Raw genomic sequence first — 25,369 nt, 5'->3', positions numbered from 1 at the left:
ATCTGGTGGTAATGTGGCTGGAGTTGTCGCGCTCCTCAGCTTCGCTTGCTGGTCTCCTCAATGGCGTCATTAGCCAAGAGCGCAGGGGATATCCCTTGTCTCCAAGTAGCCATCCTTGAAGTTTGCTTGGCGGACTGAATAGCGGAGGCACAGTAGACTGGCACAGTATGAAGGAGTCATGGCAGCTGCCAGGGTACCTGGCACAAACATGCAGAATCACCTTCTTATTAAGCCTTAGGAAGCCGTTGCGGTTGACAAAAACTCCTGGATTGCGGTGGGTTGCCCTAAGGGCCACATGTGTGCAGTCAATGACGCCCTGCACCCTTGGAAAGTCTGCCAGCTACGCTAATCCAAGTGCTCGCGCCCTCACACTTACGCGATCCCTGCTGAAATGGATGTGATTGTGCGTGAGGGCAAAGAGGGCATCGGTTACCTGAGTGTTGCAAGTGTGTACGGCCGCCTGGGAGATTCCGCTGATGTCTGCTGCTGATCCCTGGAAGGAGCCTGAGGCATAAAAGTTGAGTGCGGTGGTGACTTTGATGGCCACTCGTAGGTAGTGTGGGCCTGGTGCTCTGGGCTCCAGGTCTTGCTGCAGGATTGTGCAGATGTCAGTCACAACCTCTCGCGAAAGTCGGAGCCACCTCTGGCACTGCTGCTCAGTCATGTTGAGGTAGCTGCCCCTGTGTCTGTAGACATTGTTTGGGGGGTATCTCCTGCGCCGACGGCCTTCCATGCGCTGGCCCCTTCTGCCCCAGGTGGCTGAGCTGCAGCCTGCCGCTCCTGCTGGTGCTGCTGTTGTTGCTGGTGCTGATGTTGCTGGAGTTGCTCCAGCATCCTCTGCTGTTGGAGATCCTCTATTGCCAGGAAGAGAAGGAACAAAAGGCCTCCCATTCTTCTGGCAGATGCCTCCATTGAGGAGGCGCTGAGGTTAGGGTGGTGAGAGGGCCTTCCCGGCAGCTCACACTGGAGAAGTGTGTGAGGCTCCAACCTTCCACAACTGTGCCTAAGCCTTCAACAAGTTGCCCCAAGCCTTCAGCAACAAGGTCCTGCAGCCTGCAAATGCTGTCTGTTTAAATCTCTTCAATCCTGATTGACATGCAACTGAAAGCAAGCAAGCCAACACTGTTCACGCCAGGTTTCATCAGCGGTGTTCCCACCAGGCGTGTTTTACGTGGGGAAAGGCTGAAAATTGCAAGGGCCCTTGAAAATAGGATTAAACATGCCAATAATTGATCATTAGGCTCCCGCCGACCATTCCCGCCTGCGGCTGGCGGGACTGATTCGGGTCGCGCTGAATCACAGGGGTGAAAGTCGGGCGGGGCGGGGAATTGGGCGGGGGGACGCGACCCCCTATTTCTGCGATTTTCTGCCCCCGCCCGCCTGCAAACCCGCCCGACGGCTGGGAGAAAATCGGGGCCAACGTTTCAGCACAATGACCTTTCGTCAGATTCTGGCAAGGTTCTGATGAATGATCATCCTGCTGAAACGTTAACTCTGTTTCACTCTCTCTCCACAGATGCTGCCTAACATACTGAGTATTTCCAGCATTTTCTATTTTTATTTCTATTCTGCATGTTGTCTTGATTTCATGCGTCTCTCTCACTGCCTGCCTGCCTTGATTTGAGTAGAGTGGAATAAAAATAATGCAAAGATCGCAGAGCAGCTTCTACTGTCAGCCAGTCTACAAAGTCATTTTTCAGCATCTTACTGACTGTCTGTCTTGAATTGAAGTGAAATTAAATAAAGTGCAATAAAGTGACACACAACAGCATTACATGCGGACCAGGCCAGAATGAAATCAATAAGGTTTAATACAACAACAGCAGGTAATAAGACAGCAGACCACATCTCACACAAACACCAGCTTTTGCACTCACTCTCGCAAACAGACACCCTGGCCAGCCTGCAGAGGGATGATTGCCGTTTTGGAAGAGTAAAACCAAAAAGACACTTTTCAGTATGTTATCTTTTCACTTTGTGGCCTACAGAAACAGGCTTTCTATTCTGCAACTTGCCTTTTGATTTCATGTCTCTCTCACTGACTGTCTGACTCTCTCACTCACAGTTTCCCTCCCACCCACATTGAATGTAAATTTACAGTAACATGACACACAGACCCTGCAATTTGCAGAAACTCACATTCACACACACACATCCACTTTGAAAGGGGTGCAGCCTGGGAGTGTCTATTTTTGATGATGTCCCTTCCTGACTGTGCAGCCATGTTTGATGAGGGCAATCCAACAGGAAGTAGTGAAGCCGAGGCCCCAGAAATCTGGGCCCCGGAGAGGAAATGAAAGCCCGGGAGAATGAAAAGAAGTAAATACAATCAGGAATAAATAATATATATACTTTACTTTTGTTAACTAAATGTCTGTCTGTCTGTGATTTGCATGGAGTGGAATAAAATGAATGGAAAGATGCCAAAGGAGCTATTGCTCTGAAAACTTCCGAAGCACATTCCCCAATAAAGCCCAGTCCAGAAAATATCAAATGGATTATTCTGAAAATAATCTAAAAATATATAACATATATACACTTTGTTTTTACAAAAGTCTTGTCTTGTTTGGTTTGGGATGAAGGGGAGAGTAGGATCCCACAGCAGGGTATGCCATGAAACACTTCACAAAATTCCCCGATAAAGTCCAGTCCAGAAAAATATCAAATTGTTTGATGTGTATCTGTAGTCTTGCTTTTCACAAAATTCTTGAAAGAAACGAAATGTAAGATGCCACTGCAGCGCTCTGTGGAATGAAATCAGTATGATCTAATGTTGTATACTTTGCTTTTTTTCCAGACATGAGATGCAGTACCAGTGCACGTCAGCTTACTTGAACACAGACAAGCCCTGCATACACACCAGCTTTTGCTGTCTGTCTCTCTCATACACACACAGACCAGCCTGCAAAATTGCCACAAATCACTGTCAGCAATGAAATAATGTTGATTTCTTTCATTGCTCTGCTCTGTTTGGCAGTTTAAAAGCAAACAGACGGTTTTCATTATTTTATCTTTTCATTTTGCGGGCTATAGAAACAGGCTTTCTATTCTGCATCAAAAGCAGATGCTGTGGATGTGGGAAATCTGAAATAAAGACAGAAAATGATGGAAATACTCAGCCGGTAAGGCAGCATCTGTGGAGAGAGAGAGAAACAGAGTTATTGTTTCAGCTCGATTACCTTTTGTCAGATTCTGGCAAGGTTCTGATGAAAGGTCATCAAGCTGAATCATTAACTCTGTTTCTCTGTATCTCCACTGATGTTGCCTAACATACTATGTCCAGCATTTTCTGTTTTTATTTCTATTCTACATGTTTTCTTGATGTCATCTGTCTCTCTCACTGCCTGCCAGCCTTGTCTTGATTTGAGTGGAGTGGAATAAAAAGAATGCGAAGATCCCAGAGCAGCTTTTATTATCAGACAGTCCACAAAGACATTTTTCCGTATCTCACTGATTGACTGTCTGTCTTGAAATGATGTGAAATTAAATAAAGTGCAATAAAGTAATACACAACAGCATTACATGTGAATCAGCCAGAATGAAATCAATAGGGTTTAGTACAACAACAGCAGGTAATAAGACAGCAGACCACATCTCAGACAAACCTGCTTTTTCCCACTCTCTCTCTCTCACACACATACTCACAGCCAGGCCAGCCTGCAGGGGGATGACTGTCGTGTTGGAAGATTAAAACCAAAAAGAGACTTCTCAGTATCTTTTCACTTTGTGGCCTATAGAAACAGGCTTTCTATTCTGCAACTTGCCTTTTGATTTCATGTCTCTCTCGCTCTCACTGACTGTCTGTCTGTCCCTCCCAGTCTCCCTCCTACACACATTTAACTAAAATTTACAGTAACATGACACACAGACTCTGCAATTTGCAGGCACACAGACACTCACGCACATACAGACACACTCACAAAGACTCTGTAATTGCAGACACACAGACAGCCCCGCACATACAGACACACTCACACAGACTCTGCAATTTGCAGAAACTCACACACAAACCTACCCATTTTGAAAGGGGTGCAGCCAGGGAGTGGCTATTTTTGATGGTGTCCCTTCCTGGCTGTGTGGCTATGTTTGATGAGGAGAATCCAACAGGAAGAAATGAAGCCGAGGCCACAGAAATCCGGGTCCCCATGAGGAAATGAAAGACCGGGAGGGTGAAAAGACGGAAATACAATCAGGGAAAAATAATAATATATCTATTATACTTCAGTTAACTAAATGTCTGCCTGTCTGTAATATGCGTGGAATGGAATAAAATGAATAGAATTATTTCACAGCAGCTTTTGCTCTGAGTACACCCCAAGCACATTCCCCAATAAAGGCCAGTCCCGAAAAACATTAAATGGATAATTCTGAATTTAAAAAAAAAAATATATTATATACTTGTTTTTACAAAAGTCTGGACTTGGTTTGGTTGGGTTGGGCATAATGGTAGAGCAAGCTCCCACCACAGGATATACTTTGGAACACACCACAAACATTCCTCGAATAAGTCCGGTCCAGAAAAAATCAATTGGATTGATGTATATCTGTAGCTTTGTTTTTTTATTAGTCTTGAAAAAAGGCAAAGTAAGATCCCAGAGTATTGCAGTCTGGAATTAAATCAGCATGATCTAATGGTGTATACTTTCTGTTTTCAGACATGACATGCAGTACCAATGCACACAGCAGGTAACTTGAACTCAGTCTAGCCCTGCATACACACCAGCTTTTGCTGTCTCCCTCTCTCTCACACACAAACACACACACACACACACAGGCCAGCCTGCAAAATTGCCACACATCACTGTCAGCAATGAAAGAAAGTTGATTTCTCTCATTGCTCTGTGGTGTTTGGCAGTTAAAAAGCATAAAGACACTTTTCAGTAACTTATCTTTTCATTTTGTGGCCTACAGATACAGGCTTTCTATTCTGCATCAGAAGCAAAATACTGCTGATGCTGGAAATGGGAATCAAAACAGAAAATGCTGGAAATACTCAGCAGGTCAGGCAGCATCTGTGGAGAGAGAGAGAGAAACAGTGTTAACGTTTCATCTCGATTACCTTTCATCAGATTCTGTCAAGGTTCTGACGAAAGGTCATCGACCTGAAACATCAACTCTGCTTCTCTGTCCACAGATGCTGCCTGACCTGCATGTTGTCTGGATTTCATGTGTCTCTCTCGCTGCCTGTCTTGTCCTGATTTGAGTGGAGGGGAATTAGAAAAATGCAAAGATCCAACAGCAGCTTTTACTGTCAGACCTCCTCCAGAGGGGACCGACCGAGGCCTCGTCCAGAGGGGAAAAGGTGGGAAGTACTTTAGAGAAACCTTTATTTAATATATTAATCCAACGAAGCCAGTTATTGAAAATGTCGAGGAGACCAGGCGTGAGCTGAAGTAAGCGGTGGAGTTTTATTAACACAACACACGGACAACAATAAATTGCATTTATATAGCAGCTTTAATGTAATGAGACGACACACAGCAATTAGCAGAAAATATTTGACACAGAGCCACATAGAGATTTTAGGAGAGATGGCCCAAAGCTAGGCAAAACTGGTAGGTTTTAGAAAGCGTTTAAAGGAGGAAGAGAGAGAGATAGAGCTGCGAAGAGTTTTAGGGAGGGAATTCCAGAGTATAGGGGATTGGCAGCTGAAGTCATGGCGCTAATGCAGAGCAACAAAAATCGAGGAAGAGCAACAGGTCAGAGGAGTGGCGAGATCTCGGAGGGTTGTAGGGACACTTGTTACAGATTCCGACTCACTGGGAGAGACATACACTGTACACAGGGGCACTTGTTACAGAGTCCGACTCCTCACTGGGAGAGACATACACTGTACACAGGGACACTTGTTACAGAGTCTGACTCCTCACTGGGAGAGACATACACTGTACACAGGGGCACTTGTTACAGAGTCCGACTCCTCACTGGGAGAGACATACACTGTACACAGGGGCACTTGTTACAGAGTCTGACTCCTCACTGGGAGAGACATACACTGTACACAGGGGCACTTGTTACAGAGTCCGACTCCTCACTGGGAGAGACACACACTGTACACAGGGACACTTGTTAAAGGGCCTGACTCCTCACTGGGAGAGACACACAGTGTACACAGGGGCACTTGTTACAGATTCCGACTCCTCACTGGGAGAGACACACACTGTACACAGGGACACTTGTTACAGAGTCTGACTCCTCACTGGGAGAGACACACACTGTACACAGGGGCACTTGTTACAGAGTCTGACTCCTCACTGGGAGAGACACACACTGTACACAGGGACACTTGTTACAGAGTCTGACTCCTCACTGGGAGAGACACACACTGTACACAGGGACACTTGTTACAGAGTCTGACTCCTCACTGGGAGAGATGCACACTGTACACAGGGGCACTTGTTACAGAGTCAGACTCCTCACTGGGAGAGACACACACTGTACACAGGGGCACTTGTTACAGAGTCCGACTCCTCACTGGGAGAGACACACACTGTACACAGGGACACTTGTTACAGAGTCTGACTCCTCACTGGGAGAGACACACAGTGTACACAGGGGCACTTGTTACAGAGTCTGACTCCTCACTGGGAGAGACACACACTGTACACAGGGACACTTGTTACAGAGTCTGACTCCTCACTGGGAGAGACACACACTGTACACAGGGGCACTTGTTACAGAGTCAGACTCCTCACTGGGAGAGACACACACTGTACACAGGGACACTTGTTACAGAGTCTGACTCCTCACTGGGAGAGACACACACTGTACACAGGGACACTTGTTACAGAGTCTGACTCCTCACTGGGAGAGACACACACATTGTACACAGGGACACTTGTTACAGAGTCTGACTCCTCACTGGGAGAGACACACACTGTACACAGGGACACTTGTTACAGAGTCTGACTCCTCACTGGGAGAGACACACACTGTACACAGGGGCACTTGTTACAGAGTCAGACTCCTCACTGGGAGAGACACACACTGTACACAGGGACACTTGTTACAGAGTCTGACTCCTCACTGGGAGAGACACACAGTGTACACAGGGGCACTTGTTACAGAGTCTGACTCCTCACTGGGAGAGACACACACTGTACACAGGGACACTTGTTACAGAGTCTGACTCCTCACTGGGAGAGACACACACTGTACACAGGGGCACTTGTTACAGAGTCAGACTCCTCACTGGGAGAGACACACACTGTACACAGGGACACTTGTTACAGAGTCTGACTCCTCACTGGGAGAGACACACACTGTACACAGGGACACTTGTTACAGAGTCTGACTCCTCACTGGGAGAGACACACACTGTACACAGGGACACTTGTTACAGAGTCTGACTCCTCACTGGGAGAGACACACACATTGTACACAGGGACACTTGTTACAGAGTCTGACTCCTCACTGGGAGAGACACACACTGTACACAGGGGCACTTGTTACAGAGTCAGACTCCTCACTGGGAGAGACACACACTGTACACAGGGACACTTGTTACAGAGTCTGACTCCTCACTGGGAGAGACACACACTGTACACAGGGACACTTGTTACAGAGTCTGACTCCTCACTGGGAGAGACACACACTGTACACAGGGACACTTGTTACAGAGTCTGACTCCTCACTGGGAGAGACACACACTGTACACAGGGACACTTGTTACAGAGTCTGACTCCTCACTGGGAGAGACACACACTGTACACAGGGGCACTTGTTACAGAGCCTGACTCCTCACTGGGAGAGACATGCAGTGTACACAGGGACACTTGTTACAGAGTCTGACTCCTCACTGGGAGAGACACACACTGTACACAGGGACACTTGTTACAGAGTCTGACTCCTCACTGGGAGAGACACACACTGTACACAGGGACACTTGTTAAAGGGCCTGACTCCTCACTGGGGGAGACAGCCAGGTGTACTGAGTGCAATTGTCAGTGTCCCACTGCAGCCCAGACTGAGCCCCACCCTGGGCCCTTCCTGTCTGTGCATTTCCCCAGTGCCCCATTGGGAAACATTCAGCCCCGGATATCCTGCAGTAGCAGCACTGTGGGGCTGGGTGGCTGAGTCTCGTGACCATGTGGCTGGGCCTCTGAATGGGAGATGACGCTCGCTCAGCTTAAATTAATTAAATTACTTAAATTAATCTGTTAAATTAATAACCACTCTCAGTATAGGTCTTGTTCCCCGAAGAGGCCTCAGCTGTCTCTCTCCGGCTGAACTGAACTGATTCCTGCCCAGCCTGAAACAGATTAAAGATTAAACAGGAAATAAACAGATTGAACAACAGTGTAAATAACAGGGAGAGTGGGGCTAATATTTCAATAATAATTACAGGCAAATATTACCCAATAAAGTGACTGAATGCCATTGATATTTTATTTATTACATTAAACATTAACACAAACACTCACCGGATCCACTCCAGACTCCTACAGGTCAGGATGAGGCGGCAGAGAGCGGGAACAGATTCATCTTTGAAGGAGTTTAATTCCAGGTTCAGATCCGTCAGTGACCGATTTGTACTGAGAGCAGAGGCGAGATCCTTGGCACAAGAATCTGTGAGACCGACATTATCCAGCCTGGTGATCAGAGCCAGAGAAAAACCAGGAAGCAGAGTAAATCCGTAGAGTTTATTAATAACACTATTACTGATACTAGTAATAATGTTCAGTGTCAAACATCCAATTATTTTAAACACAATCTCACACAGCCTGGTACTTACACAAATTCCTGTATTTTACAGTCCGGGTTCCTCAGAGCCGCAGACAGTAGTTTCACACCTGAATCTCCCAGTTTATTATAACCCAGGTTCGGATCCGTCAGTGACTGGTTTGTACTGAGAGTGGAGGCGAGATCCTCAGCACAAGAATCTGTGAGACCGACACCAGCCAACCTGCAGATCAGAGAGAGATAAATAACAGGAATCAGAGTAAATCCCTGGTGTTTATTAATAACTCTATTACTGATACTGATAATAATGCAGTGTCAGACATCCAGTTATTATAAACACAATCTCACACAGTCTGGTACTTACCCCAGTTTCTGTATTTTACAGTCCGGGTTCCTCAGAGGGGCCGACAGTAGCTTCATTCCTGAATCTCCCAGATTATTTTTACCCAGGGTCAGAACCATCAGTGACTGGTTTGTACTGAGAGCGGAGGCGAGATCCCCAGCACAAGAACCTGTGAGACCAACATCATACAGCCTGAGGATCAGAGAGGAATAACAGGAATCAGAACCTAAGTGTGGGCCCAGAACAGAGAGAAACAAAGCTGGAAGTGCAAGTTAGAAAAGTAGTCAGCAAAACTAGTAGGGAGCAGAAAGAAAGGCCAACAGTAAAGAGGGTCAATGTGCAGAAAAATATTGAACAGGCAAAGTTGAAGGCACTTTATCTAAATGCACGTAGCATTCGAAACAAGGTGGATGAATTAATGGCACGAATAGAAGTAAATGGGTCTGACGTAATTACCATTACAGAGACATGTTTGCAGGGTAACCAATGCTGGGAACTGAATGTTCCAAGGTACTCAACATTTAGGTAGGGCAGACCAAAAGGAAAAGGAGGTGGCGTAGCGCTGTTAAAAAGGGATGAGATCGGTATGGTAGAGATAAAAGATCTTGGCTTTGCAGATCGTGATGTAGAACTGGAATCAGTTTGGGAGGAGCTAAGAAACAGTAAAGGGCGGAAAACATTGGTGGGAGTTGTGTATAGCTCACCAAACAGTAGTGGTAAGGTAGGACGCAGTATCAATCAAGAGATTAGAACTGCATGTAACAAGGGCAATACAGTAATCATGGGGGACTTTAATCTACATATTGACTGGGCACATCAAATTACGACTAAGGGTGTGGAGGACGAATTCTTGGAATGCATGTGAGATGGTTTCCTGAACCAGTATGTGGAGGAAACAACCAGGGAACAGGTTATTCTGGATCTGGTACTGTGTAATGAGAAAGGGCTAATCAACAATCTTGTGGTAAAGGGGCCCTTACGGACAAGTGACCATAATATGATTGAATTTTATATTAAGTTTGAGAGTGATGTAGTCCAATCTGAAACTAAATTTTTCAATCTAAACAGAGGGAAATGCAAGGGTATGAGGGGCAAGATGGCCATGTTAGATTGGGAGACAACACAGGTGGGGACACAATGGCTAACATTCAAGGAAATAATGCACAATTTGCAACAAACATATATTCCTCTGGGGCATAAAAACCCAAATGGAAAAGTGATCCAACCATGGCTAACAAAATAAATTAAAGCTATTATTAAGTCAAAGGAGGAAGCTGATAAAGTTGCCAGAAAAAGCAGTCAGCCTGAGGATTGGGATCTTTTTAGAAATCAGCAAAGGGGGACCAAGAAGTTGATAAACAAAGCGAAAATGGAATATTTGCACAAACTAGCGAAAAATATAAACAGGGATTTTAAAAGCTTCTATAGGTATGTGAAAAGGAAAAGACTGGCGAAGGTAAATGTAGGTCCTTTACAGTCACAGGTGGGAGAATTTATAATGGGGAATGAGGAAATGCCAGATAAATTAAATAAAAACTTTGTTTCTGTCTTCACGGAGGAAGACACAAAAAACTTCCCAGAAATACGAGAAAACCAAGGGTGTGGCGAGAATGAGGAACTTAAAGAAATTATCAGTAGTAAAAAAACAGTACTAGCAAAATTAATGGGGCTAAAAGTCGATAAATCTCAAGGACCGGATGTCCTACATCCTAGGGTTTTCAAAGAGGTGGCCATTGGAATAGTGGACGCATTGGTTGTCATCTTCCAAAATTCTATAGCTTCTGGAATGGTTCCTGCAGATTGGAGGATAGCAAATGTGAACCCGCTATTTAAGAAAGGAGGGAGAGAGAAAACGGGGAACTACAGACCTGTTAGCCTCACATCACTAGTTGGGAAAATGCTGGAATCTATTATAAAGGATGCAATAAATGGGCACTTTGAAACTAATATTAAAAATGGGCAGTCAACATGGATTTATGAAAGGGAAATCCTGTTTGACACACCTATTGGAGTTCTTTGAGGATGTAACTAGTGGAGTAGACAAAGGGGAACCGGTTGATGTGGTGTATCTGGATTTTCAGCAGGCCTTTGATACAGTCCCACACAAGAGGTTGGTGAACAAAATCAGGGTGCATAGAATTGGGGGTAATATACTAGCATGGATTAAGAATTGGTTAACAGTCGGAAAACAAAGTGCCGCGATAAACGGATCTTTTTCAGGATGGCAGGCTGTGACTAGTGGGGTACCACAAGGATCGATGCTTGGGCCCCAGCTATTCACAATCTATATCAATGATTTGGATGAGGGGACTAAATGTAACATTTCCAAATTTGCTGATGATACAAAGCTAGGTGGCAGTATCAGTTGTGAAGAGGATGTGAAGAGGCTTCAAGGGGATCTCGACAGGGTCAGAGAGTGGGTGAGAACATGGCAGATGGAATATAATGTGGATAAATGTGAAGTTATCCACTTCGGTAGAAAAAACAGAAAGGCAGAGTATTTCCGAATGGTGAAAGATTGGGGAATGAGGAAGCTCAAAGGGACCTGGTTGTCCTTGTACATGAGTCACTGAAAGTGAATGTTCAGGTGCAGCAAGCCATTAGGAAGACAAATGGTATGCTGGCCTTCATTACAAGAGGATTTGAGTACAGGAGTAAAGACGTCTTACTCCAATTATATAGAACCTTGATGAGACCACACCTGGAATACTGTGTACAATTTTGGTCACCTTACCTAAGAAAGGATATACTTGCCATAGAAGGAGTGCAATGAAGGTTCACGAGATTGATTCCTGGGATGGCGGGACTGTTGTATGAAAAGAGACAGTATTCTAGACCTGTATTCTCCGGAATTCAGAAGAATGAGAGGCGACCTCATTGAAGCATACAAAATTATTAAAGGGCTTGATAGGATGGATGCTGGGAGAATGTTTCCCTTAGCTGGGGAGTCTGGAACCAAGGGCAGGGTGGGCCATTCAGGACTGAGATGAGAAGACATTTCTTCACACAGAGGGTGGTGAATCTTTGGAATTCTGTACCGCAGAGAGCTGTGGAGGCTCAGTGATTGGGTATATTCAAAACAGAAGTCGATATATTTCTGACTAGTAAGGGCATGAACGGATATGGCGATAGGGCTGGTGAATGGAGTTGAGGCAGAAGATAAGCCATGATCTCATTGAATGGCGGAGCAGGCTCGAAGGGTCGAATGGCCCACTCCTGCTCCTATTTCTTATGTTCTTAAATCTCCAATGTTTATTAATAAGAATATTACTAATACTAATAATAATGTTCAGTGTCAGACATCCAGTTATTATAAACACAATCTCAGAGTCTGGTGTTTACCACAGTTTCTGTATTTCACAGTCCAGGTTCCTCAGAGCCACAGACATTAGTTTCACTCCTGAATCTCCCAGGTTATTTTGATTCAGTCCAAACAAAAACAGAGAGAGAAACAAACTGAGTCAAAACCCGGATCTGATATATTTTTCTTTCTCGGATATTACAGCAATCACTGAAAGTACTTCAGGAAATTAATAACCCGGTTTCCCCCCACGATTTCCCACCTCAGCGGGTCGGGTGTGGCTGGGGTTGGGTGGGGCCAGGGTCGGTGGCAGGTCGGGTGCGGCCGGGGTCGGGTCGCGGCCTCGCTCTGGTGAATTGGTGGAAGCGGGTTTGATGAGGTCATTTGATGACGCGCACATTGAGTTTGACAATTGTGATGTCAGTGATCTACAGTATTGAGGTGCTGCAAACATTGACAACCTCTGCATAGAGGAGCACGGCTGCACCCAGGCTTGCCCAAAACTCCCTCCATAAGCATATGGAGGGAGCCACAGCACGCAGGGAGGTTGCCTTCCCTTCCAATGGGAGGAAGAGACCAACACAGCCTGGTTGCACTTTGCACAGTGTGGCTCAAGCAGGAATGTCGTCAGGACAAGGCTGCAGTGCTGCAAACCTTTCAATGATCTCAGTAGATCGCGAAACGTTACTGCAAAGCCACCCTCAACCTCATCCTGCTGGACCACTCATCACATCCCCATCACTCTGCCTTCCCTGCCCTATTACTGCACATTCAAACTCACACCAACTTACCTTGCACCTCCACCCATCCCTCTCTATCTATATTATCACATCCCTATCACACTACCCACCCCTCACACTCACCCTCATCCTTGTCCAATCATACCAACTAACAACATATAAGGGTAGGCAATTGTGTGTTTTAGCCAATGTTCACATGAAGTTTCTGTTAATGTGGTGTCAAACATTGAACCCTTTATTTTCAAAGCTTTCCATTCTTCGACATTTTTGTGTGCACCTTTGGATGTGGCTTAGTGAGTTGCAGTGAATGGTGAGACATAACGGTTCCCCCCGCAAAGCTGATGAGTGTGACAGGAATGGTTTGGGCATTGTAGGGATGCTTTATGTTGTTGGTGTGAGATGGTGCCAACCTGGCGCATCATGTGGCATCCAGGATGTGCAGCATCAAGCGAAGAAAATCTGGCCATGGTGAGGCCATCCCTGGCGTCCTGGTCAGCAATGTGTTCTGGTGTTGATGCCCTCTGTGCTGTGCAGCATCAGGAGTTGCGGAACAGGTTGTTGTTGTTCTTGATGCTGCTGGTGTTGGGGCTGATCGTGGTGGGACTCTGAGGCCCAAGGTGAGACAGTATAAACCATACCCATGCTGATGTAATAAATGGCAGGTGAACTTGAGATGACAGAAGCAATCTGTCAATGGTCAGAAAGGTTGTTCCATTGAGGGGACACTGGATAGAGAGTTTGCACCAAACACTTGCAATCTGCAATAACAATAGAAAATTCTGGAAAAACTCAGCAGGCCAGGCAACATCCGTGGAGAGAGAAACAGAGTCAACATTTCGGGTCAAAACCCTTCGACACAACTGAGAAAAAAGGCAGGAAATGAAAGAGATTAAAAGGCAGTTTGGGGGCTGGGAAATGGGGGAGGGGATGAAAGAAGAGACATTAAGAGATATTCAAGGTGAGACGAGATAGTAATAGGACAGGTAAAGAAACAAACAATGGCTCTAGATGAATTGTGAAATGCGCCGGCAGAGTGAAGGACAGTTGCCATGTGGGAGAGAGAGAGAAAGAAAAGGAAAAGGCACAAACCAAAAGCGTGGATAAAAAATATAAAAATAATAGGGGTCGAGGTTAAGATCTGAAATTGTTGAACTCGATAGTGAGTCCAGAAGGCTGTAAAGTGCCTAATCGGAAGATGAGGTGCTGTTCCTCGAGTTTACAGTGAGCTTCCGTGGAACAATGCAAGAGGCCACAGACGGTGAGGTCTGAGTGGGAATGGAACGGTGAATTAAAATGACAGGCAACCTGAAGCTCGGGCGGAGGTGTTCCATAAAGCGGGCACCCAACCTGCGTTTGGCCTCCTCAATGTAGAGGAGACCACATCGTGAGCAGCGAATACAGTATACTAGATTGCAAGAAGTACAAGTAGATCGCTGCTTTACCTGGAAGGAGTGTTTGGGGCTCTGGACAGTGGGAAGGGAAGAGGTAAAAGGGCAGGTGTTGCATCTCCTGCGCTTGCATGGGAAGGTGCGATGGGAAGGCAAGGGGTGTTGGGGGTGATTGAGGAGTGGACCAGGATGTCTCAGAGGGAGCAGTTCCTACGGAATGCTGAAAGGGGAGGGGAGGGGAAGATGTATTTGGTGGTGGGATCACATTGGAGGTGATGGAAATGGCGGAGGATGATCCGTTGAATGTGGAGAATGGTGGGGTGAAAGGTGAGAAGGGGATCCATATCGTGGTTCCGGGAGGTAGGGGCAGGGGTGAGAGCAGGAGCGCGGGAGATAGAACGGACCCAGTCAAGAGCCGTGTCAACCACGGTGGAGGAGAATCTTTGGTTGAGGAATAAGGAAGACATGTCGGAAGCATTAGTATGGAACGTGGCATTGTTAGAGCTGATGTGGCAGAGACAGAAAAACTGGGAGAATGGACCAGCGTCCTTACAGGAAGCGAGGTGGGAGGAAGTGTATTCCAGGTAGCTGTGGGAGTCAGAGGGCGTATAGTGAATCTTTGTCAATAGCAGCAATAGAGTTTTTTTCTGTCCAGTTACAAGTTTTAAATGTCCCTGTGCTCCTAGTTTATAGGAGTGGAGAGTCTCTCACTTTATTCCTCGTTAAACTGGCTCTACATTTATATCAGGTGTAACTGACCCGTCAGTTTTTGGTGAATTTTTGGAAGTTCCCTCTACGAGCGGGCCTCACACAAAGGGGGCAGATTATGGGGAATTCCAGGGTTCAGTGCCCCCGTTTACCCAGGAGCCACCCGCTGTGTGCGAGGCCCAACCGCTGGCCAGTGTGAGTCTGTACTCCGGGCTAATACCTCACAATACATTAGATTGGAACCTTTTTACCGGCAGATTTAAGATTCTGAATATCAATCTTTACTCAATGTTCAAGGCTGTGTATAATTGTAAACTGTAGTGTATGTAACCTGTACTACCTTAAGGTGATACCTTAAGGTGATGGACTACTTTTTGATGGCTCCTGTACATTGTAGTACCGGTGGTGACCACACCGGTATATAAACCCTGCGGAGCAAAGTGTATCTCAGTTCAGCCCTGACCCTCAATCACTAAAGACCTGTTTACTTACTTCTGTAATCTGTGTCCTGTTATTCAGTATAACTGCATTTGAAAACACAGACTCAACAGTGGCGATGAGTCTGAGCTTACCTAGCAGCAGTTTTGCATCAAAGGAAGCTTCATCCTCAGAAATGGGCGTCGAACAAGGGCATCCACCCTCAACATCCTGCTGAGCGCTGCATCGCACGGGAGGCCATCGGGAAACTGGGTTGGTTTCTGCCCACGAAGTCAAACATCAGTGAGCATCCCTTCGACGACAGCGGCGAGTAAGCCCGATCGAGCGGCACGGGGGGGATGTCGGCCAAGTTGTCAGCGGGAGAAGGGGAGGGAAAATGATGAAAAGGGCGGAGAACATGACCGCAGCCGGTGTCAGGGGCCGGACTGCAATCGGGGCAGAGACGCGCAGCAGCCAGAAAAGCGTTTATGGCCACAAGGACCGCGGGAGCAGTGGGGAACAAGAGCAGCAGCACAGGGGAAAATAAAGGACCACTGGGAGGCGTGGACGGCAACAGCGTGGGAGTCACCATTTTGAGTCGGCGGGGGAAGAAGACAAGCGCGGGAAAAGCCGCCATCTTAAATAAAATTTAAAAAGTATATATAATAATATCCGAAGGGAAAGGAGAAACTCAGCAAGGATGCCAAAAATGGGTAACATCACTGCTTTTGATAATGATGTGGAAGATTGGGCCAATTATTTGGAACGCATCGAAGTTTACTGTACAACGAATGAGGTACCGGATGATAAGAAAGCACTAACCCTATTAAACTCGATGGGTGCGAAGACGTACGGGTTATTAAGGAATCTTGTAACCACAGACAAACCGGTAGGGAAGTGTTTCGCGGATATTATTACTATCCAGCAAGAGCATTTGAACCCCACGCCGCTGCTGATAGCGGAACGATTTAAATTCTACAAAATAGTTCAAGTTAAAGAAGATAGCAATGCTGAATTCCTAACAGAACTGCGCAAGTTATCAAAGTACTGCCAGTTCGGAACAGGACTAGCAGACGCACTGAGAGGTAAGTTTGTGTGTGGGCTCCTAAGGGAAGGATCCCAGAAGCGACTGCTGGAGGAAAAGGACCTTACGCTGGACAAAGCTTTCAGCATTGCAGCATCCCACGAGGCAGCAGCACGGGGCGCTGCAGAGATACAGGAATAGGCCATTGGAATTCAGCACCAATGAAATGGCATTCGGCGCAGTAAAGTGCTATCGTTGCGGAAGGACAATGCATGACCAGAACCAGTGCTGGTTCAAAGACAAAGAATGCAGGCAATGTGGCAAACTTGGTCACATGGCGAGATTATGCCGGTCAGGAAAGAAGACCAGCAGCAATAAGTCACCGCAGGAGAAGTACAAAAAAGTACACAAGGTGACAGAGAACAGTTCGGAGGAACAGAAGACGGATTCAGACTCCAGCAGTAAGGAACTGGGTTGTCTGAAAACACATAATGTGGGTAACACAGCAGACCATCAAACTATCTGGGTTATGCTTCGGATAGCAGGAGTCCAAGTGAAGATGGAATTGGACACTGGGTCAGCATTAATGGTCATGAATAAGCATGATTACAAAAGGTTATTCTCGCACATTCCCCTGAGGGACACGGAGATTGTATTGAAAACATACACGGGGCAAATAGTATACCCCAAAGGAAAGATAAAAGTAAATGTGGTCTACAACGGTAAAGAAAGTCAGAAAATGTACTTGTATGTGTTACCTGATGGAGGTCCGCCACGACTGGGACGGGAATGGATCCGGAGAATAAGTGTGGACTGGCATTCCATACAAGCACTGACTGTAGATGCCTGTAAGGAGGACGACGTCAAACCTAAATGACTGTCCAAAATCTTAGACGATGCTAAGGAGGTGTTCCAACAGGGACTTGGAACACTGAAAGAAATTACGGCAACCATCAAGATTGAAGAAAATGCAAACCCAAAATTTTTCAAAGCCTTATGCGATACGACCTGCTGTGGAAGCAGAGCTGGGAGGGCTAGAACATTCAGGGATACTGTCCAAGGTGGACTGGAGCGAATGGGCTACACCCATTGTTCCTGTCATGAAGCGTTTGTTGAGCAACAAGCCGGGGGAACCTGGGAAGGTTCGCATCTGTGGCGATTTCAAGATCACTGTTAATCTGGTTCTTCACATGGTGCAATATCCGCTTCCGCGGATTGAAGATATCTTCGCTTCACTGTCTGGCGGGAAACACTTCACCAAGATAGACCTGGTGCAGGTGTACCTACAGATGGAGGTTGATGAAGCGTCACGTCAGTATCTCATGATCAACACACATAAGGGCTTATATTGGTATAATAGACTGGTTTTTGGAGTGGCATCGGCTCCAGCGATTTGGCAAAGGGCCATGGAGCAGGTATTGCAGGGAATCCCAGGCACACAATGCTACCTGGATGACATCCTGATTACAGGAGAAAACGATAAGGATCACCTCGCGAATTTGGAGCAGGTGCTCATCAGATTGAAAGAATATGGGCTCAGAGTTAATCGCCAGGAATGCGAGTTCTTTCAAAAGCGAATCTCATACTGTGGCCACGTCATTGACCAGGAGGGGCTCCATAAGTCACCTGACAAGATCGAAGCTGTTGTAAAAGCTCCTGCAACGGAAAATGTATCCCAGTTGAGGTCGTTCCTTGGGTTTGCTAACTATTACCACAAGTTTCTTCCAAATTTATCCACAGTGTTACACCCGCTAAACACTCTTCTGCAAATGGGAATACCATGGAAGTGGAGCGATGATTGTAAGTGGGCTTTTCAAAAGAGCAAGGCACTGATCACCTCTAAGGAAGTGTTGGCTCACTTTAACCCAACGCTGCCTATTCACTTAGCTTGTGATGCTTCTCCATATGGTACTGGGGCAGTGCTCTCACATAAGTTTCCAGATGGCTCGGAAAGGCCAGTCGCTTTCGCATCCAGATCATTGACCTCCGCTGAGCGGAACTATGCTCAGATAGATAGGGAGGCTCTCAGCCTCGTGTGGGGAGTTAAGAAATTTAACCATTACCTGCAAGGCCAAAAGTTTACGCTGCTGACAGATCACCAGCAGTTGGTTTCCATTTTCAACCCTAAGAAGGGTGTTCCGGTAATGACGGCGCAGAGGCTTCAGAGATGGTCCCTTTTCCTAGGGGCACATCAATATGATATTGAATTCAAAGGTACAAAGCAACATGGTAATGCTGATGGGCTGTCGCGCCTGCCACTACCTACAGCGGAAGAGGAACCGACAGTTGACCCTGTCGAGATATTTCACTCGACCATCATCGAATGCTTACCAGTCACCAATGCGGGTATTGAGAGAGAGACCCGAAATGACCCGACACTGTCTCGGGTCTATGACTTGACAGTGAAGGGATGGCCAGCACATGGCGAACCACTGTTACCAGCATTCTCAGCCAGACGAGATCAGCTGTCCGTATGTCAAGGAACATTGATGTATGGAACAAGGGTGATTATTCCTCCTAAATAAAGGGAGAGAGTTCTGAAAGAATTGCACGAAGGTCATCTGGGGGGAGTCAAGATGAAAAGCCTTGCTAGGGCTTATGTGTGGTGGCCAGGTATCGACAAACAAATAGAGGATCTGACTAAAAGCTGCTTAGGGTGCCAAAAAGTTCAAAATGCACCTCCAATTGCACCGCTGCATCCGTGGTAATGGCCTTCAGCCCCATGACAACGTGTGCATATCGACTTTGCAGGTCCATTCATGGATTCCATGTTTTTGATAGCAGTAGACGCACATTCTAAATGGCCAGAAGTGATTAAGATGTCGACCACTACCTCTGAGAAGATGATCACAGTTCTAAGAACCATATTTGCAAGGAATGGGTTGCCGGAGCAAATATGTTCAGACAACGGACCACAGTTCGTGTCAGAAGAATTCCAGAAATTCATGAAAAAGAATGGGGTGAAACACTATACATCTGCCCCATATCATCCGGCTACAAATGGGTTGGCCGAGAGTTTTGTACAAACGTTCAAAAAGGCGATAAAGGCCATGAGTGAAGACCATATTCCACTACAACACAAGGTGGACAATTTCCTGATGGCGTATTGAAACGCCACGCATGCAGTGACAAATCAAAGCCCTGCCATAATGTTCTATAACAGAAGGTTGCGGTCCCGGTTGGATTTGTTAAAACCCAATGTGCGACGGGAAGTCGAAAACAAGCAATTCCAGCATGTAAATAACAAGGCCACTCATAATTTTGAAATAGGGCAAACAGTGTTGGCCAGGGACTATAGGAATGATAAATGGCAACCTGGAACAATTCGTGCATGACAAGGACTCTTGATGTACACGGTCGACGTTGGAGAGAACGTAATACGACGTCATGCTGACCAACTTGTGGAATCGAGAACAAGGGTCGACCCCATGTCTGCGGCAGAGACACCAGTTGAAGAACTTATTGAGACTGTAGCATCTACCTCAGACTCGAACGTATTGGATGATGTTAAATCCATAGGAGATCAAGTGGATGAGTCACCCCAGCAACGAGAACCAGAGACCCCTGAAAGGCATTATCTGGACCGGATCAGGAGGCCTCCTCAGAGACTGAATCTTTGAACAGATCTTGTGTGTAATTTGTATATATGTTATCCATGTAATGTTTTAATTTGGGGTGTACACTGTTAAGCTAAAAGGGGAGGAATTGTAGTGTATGTAACCTGTACTACCTTAAGAGGATACCTTAAGGTGATGGATTACTTTTTGATGGCTCCTGTACATTGTAGTACCGGTGGTGACCACACCGGTATATAAACCCTGCGGAGCAAAGTGTATCTCAGTTCAGCCCTGACCCTCAATCAATAAGAGTCTTCAGTGACCCTCTGTTCCAGCATTTCTGGCTGTGGAGCTGCCCCAGTCAGCAGGAGGAGAAGGAGCAGCCAAACCAAGAGAGTGGAGAGTGGAAAGTGGTGGCCTCCTGACCAGGAAGAGGAGGAGAACGATAGACCACCACCTCCACCTCCTCCACCATCATCACAGCAACTGAGGTGCCTGGAGAGATAGGACAGAGGAGGAGAAGAAGAAAGGAGGCCAGCAACAACACCAACCAGGGGAGAGGCCTTTCCATTACTGCCTCCCCAAATTGGCCTCCACTTCAGGAGAGGGAGAGAGGGGAGAGAAACAACCAACAACCACCAACTGTTTGGAAGGAGGGAAGAACATAATCACCTCTTCTGAACATCTACAGGTGGGTGTTATTTGGGGCACTCTCCAAAAGACTTTGTATTTTAGGTGGGGGGAGAAAAGAAGAAACAAGGCCGGATCATCAAGGGGTGTAGTGTGTGTGTGTGTGGCTCTTGTTAAAAGCTAGGCCACGCACACCACTAATAAGCACCTCTTCTATTGCCTGGCCTGGGACAGCTGGAGCTGCCTAGGTGAAGTCTTTAATTTTATTAATTGCATCGTTAAAACCTGCTGCTGGACTGAGCCTGGGCATCTCCAGCTTTCCCAGGTGAAGACATCTTCTCCCCGTGCCAGAAGACCACCACCACCAAAGATTTTTAAATCCCATCGGAGAGTGCACCCCTGCCAACACCCACCCATCATCCTGAGTGGCAACACTGCCCTTGCGGGCTCCCTCCTTCCCAACCCCCTCTCTCTCTCTCTCTTTGTCTCTCTCTGCCTGTTTCTCTAAGGCCCTCAGTTCCATCTCTTTATTATTAATTGCCTATTGAGCAGAGGGGAGAAGGCCCCTCTCCCAATTTCAATCAGTAAAGGGAGAGGTGTGTCTTCATTTTAATCAGCTCACTCTGCTCAATAGAGGACAAAAAAAATTACACGAGGCCATTAACACCTTCAGGCCTGTGACTTGGGGTGAGTGTGCGGAATTGCAGACGGAGTGAATACACACGCTGAAGATGGGCTGCTGAGATTTTAGTGTTTTTACTGTCTAAAGTGGGGAAAAAAAGTTTCATATCATTTCAATTTTTAAAAGGTTTTAAAATTAAATTTAGTTCTAGTTAAGTTAGTTTAGTTTAGTTGAGTTTAAGTTTAGATTAGTCTAGACAAAGTAGAGAAGGAAAAGACCGCCAGAAAGACTACCAAAGAAAAAAAAACCCAGAGGAAAATAGAGGGAAAAAAAAGCCAAAGCAAAAAAAAAAGAAACAAGAGAAGAACTACACAAACCAGTGAACGGCAGCCACACAGGGCTTCAGCAGCAGTGGTTGAGTCAGCGGCATCGGGACCGAGTTCGAGGAGGCGAGGTGACTTGGGCTGCAGCCCAGCGGTCCAGCAACCGGCACAGCCGAGGGGACTCGGGCCGCATCCCAGAAATTGGAACGCAGCCCGGCAACGGGCACAGCGGAGAGGACTCGGGCCGCATCCCAGAAATCGGCACAGCCGAGGAGATCCGGAACGCAGCCCGGCAATCGGCACAGCGGAGAGGACTCGGGCCGCATCCCAGAAATCGGCACAGCCGAGGAGATTCGGAACGCAGCCCGGAAATCCAGCAATCGGCACAGCCGAGGGGACTCGGGCCGCAGCCCAACAATCCAGCACGGGAAAGGCCCGAGGAGCCAGGCCAGCAGGCACAGAGACCTCTGAGGAGAAGGAGAGCAACCAGAAGGCTCGCAACCAAGACCGTGAGTACAGGGCCCAGGGAGGGAGGCCCAGGGAAAGGCCCGAGGAGCCAGGCCAAAACAGAGGCCCAGAGACCTCTGAGGGGGAGGGGAACAGCCCGAAGGCACCGGGAAACAGCGGCTCACAGACTCAGACCTGAGAAGGGTGAACCCAGGAGCCGAGGCCCAGGGACCACGGGGTCGGAGAGGGGGACCGGGAAAGTTCGCGAACAGGGAGAGGGTAACACCAAACCCGGGGCCCCAGAAAAGCTTATTCTAAGATCAACAATACTTTACCAAAAATGAGCGAATCAGAAGATCCACAACAGATTCCCCCCAACACCACAAAAAAAGTTATAAAAACGATCAAGCATGCTCAGATGAGAGAAAAACCAGAAACTCTCTTTACTGACTGTTACAATAATGGGACAAAAGTAACCTCATATTCTACTCAGATCAGCCAGCGGCTTGGATCAGAGCAATAAAATCACACTATACCAGTGTTAAGCTAAAAAATACCGCAAATGGGTCCATAATGAAAATTAACACACCAGGAGACAGTTCAATCACGACTGTCAACGCGTACAATACCGGAACAATATTAGTGCAAGGCAACCTCGACAAATTTGCAACGGTCTTCAGGACACTGAAAAGATCAACTACGAGGGGAATGAACAGCCCCAGAGTGGCCCGCACTCCCCCCAACATTGACAACTTACCAGGAGAAAATCTGCATGGTCAAGGGATGAACGAGCCACACAGTTCAAACCAGACACTAACCCCGGGGAACCACAGCCACACGATACAACTGACAAACCCCAGCATAACTACCACGGAGGAAGCCACACATAGTTCCCCTACCATTCCCAGCCCACCAAGAGAAGAGCAGCATAGCCAGGAAGTGAGTGAGCCTTCCAGGGCCGACCAGACACATACCCCGGGATCACACAGCCAGATACAACCAAAAGATACATTTAATCAATTAGAGATAGAGATGGTTAAACTTAGAGAGGAGGTCCTCAAATTGAATGACAAACAAAAGCAGGAGAGGGAGAGACACAAGAGAGAGCTGAATAGACTTGATAACCAGGTGAATCTACTTAAGAATCAGGTGAAAGAGCTGCAGGAAAAAGAAGAGAGCCATAGAGGAGAGAAAACACCATTAGACCAGCAACCAGAGACTAGAGATAAGACAAGGCAGAGCCAGACGGAACGGCTGCACTCCCACACGGAACAAAAGCAACAGACACACAATACAAGGGGTGCCACACAGACCGACCAGCATACTGACTCGCAATCTTCCCCCACCACCATGGAACCACAAGCGAGCCGCTCACAAGAGGTACGCACACACCAGACACCGCAGCCCAGCACACACACTATGAGTCCAGGCGAAAGCCACCAGACAGTAAACACAAACAAGGCTGACGTCGTAATACTCATAGACTCAAATGGGAAATTTCTATGGGAGAAAAAGCTCTTCCCTAGAAGTAAAGTAGAAAAGATTTGGTGCCCAACAACAGACAGAGCCATGGGATGGCTGACCAAAGCCAGATTAGGCTCCCCCCAACACATAATAATACACACGGGCACAAATGACCTAAAGGCCAAACAGAAAGAGGTAGCAACATCGCTCAGAGCAATGATTAGGAAGGCAAGCAGTACATTTCCAAACACTAGAATCACTGTTTCCACAATATTGCCGAGAACAGACTTCAACAACAACACAATTCATGAGATAAATGCCAGCATAGCAACAGAATGCGAATCAAACCACAACGTATACCTGGCCCAACACCCCACCCTCGATGAAGAATGTCTTTACGACCACGTCCACATCCAAAGGCAAAAAATATCGATCTTTGCTAAAGCCCTGAAGGACGTCGCTTTTAACCGGGTCCATACCCAGACTCCAAGTGGACCCCCCCCCGACCACCAGAGATCAGCGGGGTACATATCAGGAACACTACAAAGACCACCACCACACCAACCGAGACCGGAGAGGATCCCCATGCAAAACAACTTTATCAGACCTGCACCACTCCTGTCCCACAGGGGAATAGGACCGCTACCAGCCAGACAGAGGGAGAGATGCACAGGACGTACGCAATACCTCAGACAGAAACAATCCATTAAGAGACAATAAGCAGATGTGCAGCAGCATCTACTTCCGCCTTATGGATCAAGGACTAATTAATAGAAAGAACTGTAACCAAATTGTATTAACTTTTGTAGGCAACTGGGGTGATCTTTTTTTTCCCCACACTTAGACACGACAAACACGTACCACTCTTTAACCTATCATAGAAAAAGATAAAACTTAACATGAAATCCTTATATATTTCGACCTGGAATATCCAAGGTCTACGCTCTTCAGTGCGAGAAGTGAAGAGTAGGACCCCAGAGTTCATAGAGGAAACTAAAGATCTAGATATTATCATTTTACAGGAAACTTGGTATAAAGGAAAAGGACACACCGGCTGTCCCCAAGGGTACACTGAGCTAGTGGTCCCCTCCAATAAATTACCAAGTGTAACCCAAGGCAGAGACTCCGGAGGCATACTGATCTGGTTTAAAACAGAACTTAAGAATTACATCAAATTTATAAAAAAGGGCGAAAACCATATGTGGCTCAAACTTGAGAGGGAGATTATCTCAAACAACCAAGATGTTTACATTTGCTCACTTTATATCCCTCCAATCGATTCCCCGTACTACAAAGAGGACACCTTCTCCAACATGGAGGGGGAAATTATCCAATACCAGGCCCAGGGGAACGTGTTGATCTGTGGGGACCTCAATTCAAGAACGGGCGAAGAACCAGACTTCACCAATAATCAGGGAAACAATTACGTATTCGGGAATAACCACTTTGACATCCCTTCCCTTCCATACAGGCATAACTGCGACAAGCAGTCAAATACCAACGGTAAACAGCTACTACAGCTCTGTCGAAACCTGGGTCTGTACATTGTCAATGGTAGGTTCATAGGAGACCTCCTAGGAAGATCGACCTACTGCTCACCTCTTGGCTGCAGCACAGTAGACTATATGATTACCGACTTGGACCCATCCTCTTTCAGAGCATTCACAGTCAAACCACAAACAACACTGTCAGATCACAGCCAAATTACTATGTTTCTCAAAAA

The 25,369-nt window shown here is 46.7% G+C and overlaps 1 protein-coding gene across 3 annotated transcripts in view; it reads right to left on the bottom strand.

Moving 5' to 3' along the window:
• Positions 1–7,199: 7,199 nt before the first annotated feature.
• Positions 7,200–25,369, bottom strand: part of LOC147092547 (NACHT, LRR and PYD domains-containing protein 3-like) — an 85,548-nt gene continuing 67,378 nt past the window's right edge. For 2 of the 3 annotated variants that reach the window (XM_085975942.1, XM_085975943.1), the window contains 4 exons: positions 9,047–9,217; positions 8,735–8,905; positions 8,424–8,591; positions 7,200–8,251 (listed from right to left, as the gene is read on the bottom strand). In XM_085975942.1, coding sequence (XP_085832068.1) covers positions 8,152–8,251; positions 8,424–8,591; positions 8,735–8,905; positions 9,047–9,217 — 610 coding nt within the window. In that variant the 3' untranslated portion in view covers positions 7,200–8,151. Of the gene's footprint in view, positions 8,252–8,423; positions 8,592–8,734; positions 8,906–9,046; positions 9,218–12,367; positions 12,482–25,369 lie in introns of all 3 variants that reach the window. The other variant, XM_085975944.1, reaches the window with a different exon arrangement.

This window comes from Somniosus microcephalus, unplaced genomic scaffold, assembly GCF_052327205.1.
Source record: "Somniosus microcephalus isolate GS21.2 unplaced genomic scaffold, FLI_Smic_1.0 unresolved_chr2, whole genome shotgun sequence".
Classification (NCBI taxonomy): domain Eukaryota; kingdom Metazoa; phylum Chordata; class Chondrichthyes; order Squaliformes; family Somniosidae; genus Somniosus; species Somniosus microcephalus.
The sequence above is the reverse complement of the archived record's forward strand: the minus strand, read 5'-3'. Positions and strand labels throughout refer to the sequence as shown.